The 10,436-nt window shown below is 50.8% G+C and overlaps 1 protein-coding gene across 4 annotated transcripts in view; it reads right to left on the bottom strand.

Moving 5' to 3' along the window:
* The window catches only part of UBP1 (upstream binding protein 1), a 56,278-nt gene extending 54,121 nt beyond the window's left edge, over positions 1-2,157 (bottom strand). For all 4 annotated transcript variants that reach the window (XM_039915070.1, XM_039915069.1, XM_029049454.1 and 1 more), the window contains exon 1: positions 2,022-2,157. In XM_039915070.1, coding sequence (XP_039771004.1) covers positions 2,022-2,134 — 113 coding nt within the window. In that variant the 5' untranslated portion in view covers positions 2,135-2,157. The remainder of the gene's footprint in view (positions 1-2,021) is intronic.
* Between the last annotated feature and the right edge of the window lie 8,279 nt (positions 2,158-10,436).

The raw sequence follows: 10,436 nt of genomic DNA on the forward strand, positions 1-10,436 counted from the left end.
GTACCCGACCTCTTTCCCACCCGGACCCCGAGCCTCACGTGAGACCTCGCACCCGCCCCGGCCCTCAGTACGGTGCCCGGCATACGGTAAGCGATCGATACCACAACCGTCGTCGCTGTTCGCTATTCACGGGGGAAAACGTGCTTCTCCCGGGCCCCGGGGACCGACGTTCTGGCCGTCCCCGAAAGCCCCGCCAGCCCTAATGGGCATTTGGTTCCCTTGGCATCCCTTCCGACACTACACGGGGTCATGGGTGCGAATCCCGGCTCTGCCACACGTCAGCTGTGTGACTGTGGGCAAGTCACTTTGCTTCTCTGTGCCTCGGTTCCCTCATCTGGAAAATGGGGATGAAGACTGTGAGCCTCCCGTGCTCACTCACTCAAGTGCTCACTCCTACACACGTTTATTTTACCTAACCTCAGGCTACCACTTTGCCACGCACGGAGAAGCGGCGTGGCCTGGCGGAGTCCCCAGGCCCTGGGTTCTAATCCAGATCCACCCCGGCCGGGGGGGGGGGGGTGCCGGCTGGGGGACCTCGGGCAAGCCGCTCCGCTCCGGGGTGCTTCACTTCCCTCATCTGTTAAAAAAAAGGGGATTAAGAGCGTATCCGACCCGATCAGTCGCCAGGGCTCGAGAGCCCCTCGACGCCACCCGGACATACTTCACTGGGCCTCGGTTGGCTCCTCTGTGAAATGGGGATTAAAAGGGTGAGCCCCCCCCCCCCCTCCGGGACATCGGTCACGTCCAACCGACGAGCCCGTGTCTACCGCGGCGCTCGGCACGGGGCACGGAGTGAACGCCGGACGAACACCAGTGCGGGGTGGGGGGAGAAGAGAGAAAAACAAACCCGACTTCTAGGAAAACCACGGCGTGTCGGCGGCGGCTGCGGCCCACCTCCCTGGGGGACTTGTTTTTCGGGACGAACGGGAAGGGGGGGTTCCGGCGGGGCTTTACCCAGCTGTCTCCAACCTAAAGCCTTTTTGGTGAAATAGCCAAGGGGGTGAGGGGGGGCCCCGAGGCCGGCGAGCCCCCGGCTGGCAGGAGGCCAACGAGGAGGAAGTGGGGAGGAAGAGGAGGATTAGGTTGCCTTGTTTTTGTCCGTCTGTCTCCCCTGTTTAGACTGTAAGCCTGTCATTGGGCAGGGGGTGTTTCTGTTGCCGAATTGTCCATTCCAGGCGCTCAGTACAGTGCTCTGCACATAGTAAGTGCTCAATAAATACTACTGAATGAAAAAGGAGGAGGAGGAAGAGGAGGACAGCCCCGAGGGGCTCGGTGGGCTTCGGCCACGCTAGTCCGGACTGCTCCGGCAGCTCCTGCAGCCCCTCGCCCCGGCAAGAGAGGGGAGGAGGGGAAAGGAGGAGGGAGGGAAAGGGGGAAAGGAGGGAAAGGAAGGTGGGAGGGGAAAAGGGCAAAGGAAGGAGGGAGGGGGGAAAGGGAAAGGAGGGAAAGGAAGGAAGGAGGGAAAAAGGGAAAGGAGGGAAAAGGAGGGAAGGAAAAAGGGCAAGGAGGAGGAAGGGGGAAAGGGAAAGTAGGGAAAGGAAGAAGGGAGGGAAAAGAAGGAGGGAGGGGAAAGGAGGGAAAGGAAGGAAAGAGGAAGGGAAGGAGGGAGGGAAGGAAGGAGAGAGGGAAAGGAAGGAAGGAAGAGGGAAGGAAGGAGGAAAGAGAAAGGAAGGAGAGAGAAAGGAAGGAAAAAAGAAAGAGGGAAGGAAGGAGGGAAGAAAGAAAAAAGTAAGGAGGGAGTGAAGGGAAGGAGGGAGGGAAGAAATGGATGGAAAGTGGTGTGGGCCCCTGCGGGCTTGTTGCCTGGGCTGTTTTGGGGGGTGTGGAGTGAAGGAAGAGGAGGAAGAAGAGGAGGAGGAAGAAGAAAAAGAAGAAGAGGAAGAGAAGAAGAGGAGAGGAGGAAGAAGAGAAGGGGGCGGAGGAAGAGGAGGAGGAGAAAGAGGAGGAGGAGGAGGAAGAGGTGGAGGAAGAGGCGTGGTGGCGTGTGTGGGCAGAGGGTCGCGGCGTGCGCGCGTCGGCACCTCATGCTGTAGGCGGCGGCTCCCAGCTCCTGGCCGATGCCCGCCAGGCTGGCGTCGAAGTCGTGCACCAGCCCGGCCTCGATGGCCTCGTCCATCTTCAGCACCCAGGCCATGGCGGGACCGGGGCCGGGGCCGGGGGCGGCGGGGCCGGGCTGCGCGGGCCGCGGGGCTCCTCACGCCCATCCCGCCGCCCTCCGCCCCGCCGCCCCCGCCGGGACGCTCCCCGCGCCCACCCCGGCCTCGCCGCCGCCGACGCCGACGACGCCCGAGGCCGCCGCCCGCATCCTCCTCCTCCTCCTCCTCCTCCGCCGCCGCCGCCGCCGCCGCCGCCGCCTCCTCCGCCGCCGCCCGGCCGCTCCCTCGGCCCGCGCGCCCGCCCGCTTCCGGCCCCGCCCCGCCCACTTCCGCCGCCCACGCGCTCCGCCGCGCGCCCCTCTGCGCCTGCGCCGGGCCGTCGCTGACGTCACCGCAGCACCAGCCCCCCCCCCCCACCCCGGGGAGGGAGCTGTCGATCAAGTCCTGCCACGGGCCCCGGCCCTGCTCTAAGCGCCGGGGGACGGACAGGGTCATCAGGCTGCCCCACCTGGGGCTCGCGGGCTTCACCCCCATTGGACAGATAATAATGATAACAATAACAATAATAATTATAATTATGTTGGTGTTGAAGCGCTTACTCTGTGCCCGACACTGCTCTAAGCGCCGGGGGACGGACAGGGTCATCAGGCTGCCCCACCTGGGGCTCGCAGGCTTCACCCCCCATTGGACAGATAATAATAATAACAATAATAATTATAATTATGTTGGTGTTGAAGCGCTTACTCTTTGCCCGACACTGCTCTAAGCGCCGGGGGACGGACAGGGTCATCAGGCTGCCCCACCTGGGGCTCGCGGGCTTCACCCCCATTGGACAGATAATAATGATAACAATAACAATAATAATTATAATTATGTTGGTGTTGAAGCGCTTACTCTGTGCCCGACACTGCTCTAAGCGCCGGGGGACGGACAGGGTCATCAGGCTGCCCCACGTGGGGCTCGCGGGCTTCACCCCCGTTGGACAGATAATAATAATAATGATAAAAATAATAATGTTGGTGTTGGTTAAGCGCTTACTCTGTGCCCAGCACTGCTCTAAGCGCTGGGGGACAGGCAGGGTCATCAGGTTGTCCCACGTGGGGCTCACAGCCGTCACCCCCATTTGACAGAGGAGGGCACTGAGGCCCAGAAGTGAAGCGCGGTGCTCTGTACATAATCATAATAATGATATCGTTGGTATCTGTTAAGCGCTTACTCTGTGCCCAGCACTGTTCTGAGCGCTGAGAGACAGGGTAATGAGGTTGTCCCGGGTGGGGCTCACAGTCTTCACCCCCATTTGACAGATGAGGTCACCAAGGCACCGAGACGTGAAGCACGGTGCTCCCCATATGATGATAATAAAGACGTTGGTATTTGTTAAGCGCTTGCTCTGTGTCCAGCCCTGCTCTTAGCGCTGGGGGAAGAGAGGATCAGGTTGTCTCACGTGGGGCTCACAGTCGTCATCCCCATTTAACAGAGGAGGGCACTGAGACCCAGAAGTGAAGCACGGTGCCCTGCACATAATCATAATAACGTTGGTATTTGTTAAGAGCTTACTCTGTGCCCAACACTGCTCTAAGCGCTGGGGGACAGACAGGGTCACGACGCTGGCCCACGTGGGGCTCACAGTCTTCACCCCCATTTGACAGATAATAATAACGTTGGTATTTGTTAAGTGCTTACTATATGCGCGGCACTGTGCTAAGCGCTGGGGTAGATACGGGGTAATCTGATTGTCCCACGTGAGGTTCACAGTCTTAACCCCCGTTTGACAGAGGAGGGAACTGAGGCCCAGTGAAGTGACTTGCCCACAATCTGACTCGCCCACAATCCCACAGCTGCCAAGTGGCAGAGCCGGAATTCGAATCCGTGACCTTTGGGTTCCTTAGGTAGCATACAGTGCAGTGTTACAACCATGGATGAGGAAGTAGGAAAAGCAAAGCAAGACGCCCAACCTACTCCTCGGAAGACAGAGTCCGGGGGTCACAGGGCATCAGACCTCAGAACAAACGAAGAGCTGCAGAGTCGGGGGGGGGTGTCTGCCTCGGTCACGGCCGAGAGACTCAGATTCACCACCTGTGCCGTGAGCTCCTATCAGTCAAAGCTATTTATTAAGCGCTGACTGTGTGGACAGTGCTCTACTAAGCCCCGGGGAGAGTACAACGCCAACAGAGTCGGTAGACGCGTTCCCTACCCACAGCGAGTTTACAGTCTAGAGCGGGAGACGGACGTTAATGTCGGTACCTGTTGAGCGCTTACTATGCGCAGAGCACTGTTCTAAGCGCTGGGGTCGATACAGGGTCATCAGGTTGTCCCACGGGAGGCTCAGAGTCTTAATCCCCATTTTACAGATGAGGTAACTGAGGCAAAGAGAAGTGAAGTGACTTGCCCACGGTCACACAGGTGTGACAGAGCTGGGATTCGAACCCATGACCTCTGGCTCCCAAGCCCGTGCTCTTTCCACTGAGCCGCGCTGCATTAATCCTTATGAACGGGGAATGTAATAATAATGATAATGGAATTTATTAAGCGCTTACTATGTGCTAAGCGCAGGGGAGGATACCAGCAAATCGGGTTGGACGCCGTCCCCGTCCCACCGATCCTATCCCCATTTTAGAGACGAGGCAACCGAGGCACAGCGAAGCGTGGTGACCCGCCCGAGGTCACGCAGCAGAAAAGCGGCGGAGCCGGGATTCGAACCCGTGACCTCCGCCTCCCAAGCCCGGGCTCTTTCCACTGAGCCACGCCGCTTCTCCAACGTAACTACCGACACCGCTGTATCGTTCTGTCCCGAGCACCTGGTTACGGTGCTCGGCCCAGTAGGCGCTCAATAAATAACATGGGCGGATATGTTCCTTCTGGCCACTTGAACGGCTTTATCGGCGTCACCGACCACAGTCCGCATCAAGCCAAAGGGTCACGAGAAGCAAATCCCTGGAAAAAAGGTAACCTGCTAGCATTCAAGCTACGCTCCTGGGACACGGGAGGAAAATAAGTGACAGGAGGCTCTCCGACAAGCTGGCTATTTGAGCCCAGTTGATTAGAAACTTCACTTTCTACGTACCAATCGATCATGGTATTTACTGAACGCTTACTAGGTGCAGAACTGGTTTTTATTTCGTTTAGACTTCGGCCTACCTGGACCTGGTTGGGCAGGCCAAGGGAAAAAACGAAAAAGAAGCAACACCGGAAGGCGGCAGAAATTTCTTCGCACGGAATCAATATTTCTCATCCTGTCTTCGTCAGCCAGGAAAGAGCGCGGCCTAAATGTGCATACGGAGGAGACCGCCACCGACTGAATAATTGAAAGAGCACGAATAGTTCAGCGACCAGCTGCTACAGAAGGCGGATGTGAAAAGTCACTTCGGTAGCCGGGCGGCCGGGAAATGACCGGGCAGGCTCGCTGGACTCTCTGAGGGGATTCACGCTACCTGGCAAGACGCACTTCTTTTATGACGAAGAGGTTTCAGGCACATGGAAATTCAGCATATATTAAAAGCTTTTTAATTTACATAACAGAACTTGAAAGACTGCCCTATGGTTTGCTTTCTTTTTTTCTTTATTTTGGGCGTGGCGGGGGGGTGGTTTGGTACAATGGCATTTTAAGATCTTGCTGAAAGACAGGGTGAAGAGATTCAGACAGAATAATTTTTTAATCCTCACCAGCCACAGCAGCAAGCTGAGATTGCACCATTGATCCACTGTTGATCCACTGAATATTACAATTATCCCCCCAGCTTTTTATACGATGCCTTGTATTTCCGTCACATCCGAGTCTCTCCCATGGGTCTTTCGATGAAAGAATTTTCTGATTCTGCTTTCTTTGCCTTTTTCACATAAGTGATGTCTTCTCTATTTTTTGATTAACATTTGACTATCTGAATGCGTAATAAATACCACCGATTGTCTGTGGACAGGGATTCTGCCTGCTAACTCTACTGTATAATAATAATAATAATACCGTTGGTATTTGTTAAGGGCTTACTATGTGCCGAGCACTGTTCTAAGCGCTGGGGTAGATACAGGGTAATCGGGTTGTCCCACGTGAGGCTCACAGTCTTAGTCCCCAATTGACAGATGAGGGAACTGAGGCCCAGAGAAGTGAAGTGACTTGCCCACAGTCACACAACTGACAAGTGGCGGAGCCGGGATTGGAACCCACGACCTCTGACTCCCAAGTCTGTGTTCTTTCCACTGAGCCACGCTGCTTCTACTCTCCCAAGAACGTAGTTCAGTGCTCTGCCCATAGTAAGCCCTGAGCAAGTCACTTCACTTCTCTGGGCCTCAGTTACCTCATCTGTAAAAATGGGGATGAAGACTGTGAGCCCCACGAGGGACAACCTGATGACCTTGTATCTAACAGAGCTTAGAACATAGTAAGCGCTTAACAAATACCAACATTATTATTATTATTACTAAAATGGGGATGAAGACTGTGAGCCCCACGAGGGACAACCTGATGACCTTGTATCTAACAGAGCTTAGAACATAGTAAGCGCTTAACAAATACCAACATTATTATTATTATTACTAAAATGGGGATGAAGATTGTGAGCCCCACGAGGGACAACCTGATGACCTTGTATCTAACAGGGCTTAGAACATAGTAAGCGCTTAACAAATACCAACATTGTTATTATTATTATTAAAATGGGGATTAAGACTGTGAGCCCCACGTGAGACAACCTGATTGCTTTGTATCCCCCACCCCCACCCTTAGGACAGTGCTTGGTACATAGTAAGCGCTTAACAAATACCATCGTCATCGTAAGATGACGTCTTTGAGAACACACTAAATCAGACCGATGGCCCCTTCCGTTCATTCATTCATTCATTCATTCATTCATTCAATCGTATTTACTGAGCCCTTACTGTGTGCAGAGCACTGGACTGAGCGCTTGGAAAGTACAGTTCGGCAACAGAGAGAGTCAATCCCTACCCAACAACGGGCTCACAGTCTAGAAGGGGAAGACAGACAAAAAACAAAACAAGTAGACAGGCATCAATGTGTTCAATCTCCTGAAAAGCAGCAACAAACAACAATGAGAGAGACCGGTGTCATGGTTGCCCTCGATAGCCATCCAAACGGGTAGAGAAATACTACCTCTTATCCCTAACTTGTACGATGAACCCATCTTGCTGTTACTGGTATTTTCGGGCTTCATATTTTCCTCCCAGTGTCTGATCAATGTGTGTGGAGGTAACAGCCAAGTCTTTCTCTCATTCGGTTTTGTGAACAATCATTAATATTTAGTGGGCACAACGCAGAGCACTGTGCTTAGCACTTGGGAGAGTACAGGATAGCAGAGTTGGTAGGCATGGCCCCTGCCCCACGACGAGTTTATGTTGCAGAATTCTAAAAAAAATCTGTTCAGCCATTTATACAAATCTATCCCTCTCCTTTAAAGAAGTTTTCTTGTTCATCTGGAACTCTGGAAATACTCCCGGCAGGGAATTCTACCACCAATTCCTTAAAGATATAGGCCATCCTGCTAATATTCAAAATGGGTATATTAGACACCACCATACAGAGAAATGGTCTAAGGCTACCGATACTCAATTTTAACAATAATTTCTGACTTCCACTGTTTCTGCTTTCCATCGCGTTGAACACAACACCACACTCTCTATATTCAGAAAAGTAGAACGCTAAGTACCACCTCTAAGACTGAACCCCGGGGGCTCCCAAATGACACCCCGTGGAATGAGAGAGAAAATTTCCATCAAGCAGACTCCTCCATCATGCCTGAGTTCATCTGAGTTTCAATTATGAAAAAAAAGAGAAACTCAATTATGCAAATTCTCCTTCAGAACTGAAGACCACAGTCAAATTAGAAATTAACTACTTAATCTTTAATTACAGGCAGACTCTTCAAATTAATCTGAACATTAAATACTGGAATCCACAAAAGAATGGAGAGAAGAGGACGGGGGTCGGTGGAACAAGAGCTTTCATCGAACATAGTTAAAAGAGGTTGAACTGATCTGCAGCTTGAAAATTAAAGAAAAATAAGAGATCCAACATGTTTCCTATCAGGGGTGCTTCTCCAACACTGGTTTTCCTACTGCCAGCATTGTACCGGAATAGTTCACTGAATCATTTCACAAATCGTAGAAACGGCGTGGCCTAGTCGAAATAGCAAGGCCTTGGGAGTCGGAGAACCTGGGTTCTCATCCCGGCTCCGCTAACTTACCTGCTGCGTGACCGTGGACAAGTCACGTAACTTCTCTGTACCACAGTTCCCTAAACAGCAAAGCGGGGGATTCGATACTTGTTCTCCTCTCCTGTGGAGATTTTTGAGGCGTAAGTCGGAGAGAGGAGGATTGAATTCCCATTTCACGGATGAGGCTCAGAAAAAATAAGTGATTTGCACACCTCAGACAAGTGGTGGAGCCGGAATTAGAACTCAGATCCTCTGACTTCTAAGCCCGGGGTCCTTCCACCAGGCAACGCTGCTTGGTTGCTGGATGATGACAAAATCTCTCATTTGGGAACAACGGATGAGCCTTGGTCACAACAACTAAGAACCTTTTGGAATGCCCCCCCCCCCCCCCCCCAACACTGCATTCATTGCACTTATATATCATATGCCCTTGGACTGTTCCCATTTTTCTGATGCACAAATTAACATAGAAATCCAGTAAAGAGCAGAATCAAAGGGATCAGGTGTATTGTATTATATACCATACATCATTTAGTTACACTGAACATGCCAGATAACTAGAAATTGAATTGAAAGTATACCCATAGGCACGAAAACATCCACAAAACGATTTGATTAGTAAAAATTATTGCATGCGTCTCTAAAACTATGGCTCCTGAAAATTCTCAAAACAAAATTTCCTTCATTTTGATTCCAAACCTCAATTTAACCATTAATGTAAATCTATACTGCAGAGCCAGCTTCTCCAGCAATGGCAATATTTTCCAAAATCCTGAATTTTAATTATTGAACATTTAAATGATGAAAAAACACCATTCAATTTTCAATATGTCAATTTAATAGGTAGAGGGCAAATTCAGATGCAGTGCTCCCCCAATTAAATGGAATCCAAATATATAAACAAGGCTTGCATTCGCCTATTGCAGTTTTAAAGCATATATCCATCAATGTTTTTCTCTGCCAATAAATCACAGCCACAAAAATGCATTTTTCCCAAAGGAAGACTTCTCACCTCTTTTAAAGGTAGGTTTTTGGTATTTCCATCAAAAACTGTACATACGAACTTGGAGAATTGGCTCAAATTTTGCGTTTTAACTCCACATACTTTTACAATTAGAATATCAGGTGGTTAAAAAAGAAGTCACACCTGATACAATTTTACCATAAATAGTTGAATCGTTCTTTTATGTTTCCTTACATTAGCTTTAGATTATACTGTACTTTGTCAATCATTTCAATCAAGCATTCAACTCTTGAACTTTACATAAAGGATACGGTGGGCCTCTGATTTTTCCTACAATAATAATACTGCAGGACATTAAAAAAGTTGCTCTCACCTCAGTTTTATCTGAGAATCGGCCTGTTTTAGCAGAAAAGGGTTTAAAATGAAAATTTGCCAAGTAGAAAGTGTTGAGAAGCAGCGTGCCTAGTGGATAGCACAGTCTTGGGAGTCCTTAGGACCTCGGTTTTAGTCCCAGCTCCATTCATCTACTGTGGACCTTGGGCAAGTCACTTAATTTCTCTGTGCCTCAGTTCCCTTATCTGTAAAATGGGGATGAAGACAGAGCTCCATGTGGGAGAGGGACCGTGTCAATGAGTTTGTATCTACCCCAGCATTTAGTACAATGCCTAGCTGATAGTAAGCGCTCAACAAATACCATAAAAATATCTGAGATTCATTTCTGTGGCTTCTCGATTTCCAAAGTGCAATATTTGGTCTTCTAGAAGACTCACTGGGAAAAAAAATGGAATGAGGCGATTCTCACTCGTTTTTCGTTCCTCCACCAACATCTCGCAAACGAAACCCTCTTGAGGGGAAGTCTCGGGGCAAGGTTTCCTGTTGCCAGAAGTTTCAGAGACCAGTTCATTGAGCACTGAATATTAGACAATTTACCCAATCTCAGTGCAGAAGAGGGATACGCCCTTTTCACACCATATCCTGACTCCGGGCTTCTCCTTGTTATAAATTTAAAGATGCTTCTGGAGGCTACTGATTTTGAAAAGTTTAACACCCATTTATTCTTCCTAAGTAAAAAGTATTCAGCAAGATGACCACTGAGGCCTGGAGCCCCCGGGAGGCTACCAAGTCACAAACATGGGGATATGGAGGCAGAAGGCCTCGCCGGGAGGAGGCCACAGTGGACCGGGGGGCACGGACAGGGCCGGGGTGGATCCA

Source organism: Ornithorhynchus anatinus, chromosome 21, assembly GCF_004115215.2.
Source record: "Ornithorhynchus anatinus isolate Pmale09 chromosome 21, mOrnAna1.pri.v4, whole genome shotgun sequence".
In the NCBI taxonomy this organism is placed as follows: domain Eukaryota; kingdom Metazoa; phylum Chordata; class Mammalia; order Monotremata; family Ornithorhynchidae; genus Ornithorhynchus; species Ornithorhynchus anatinus.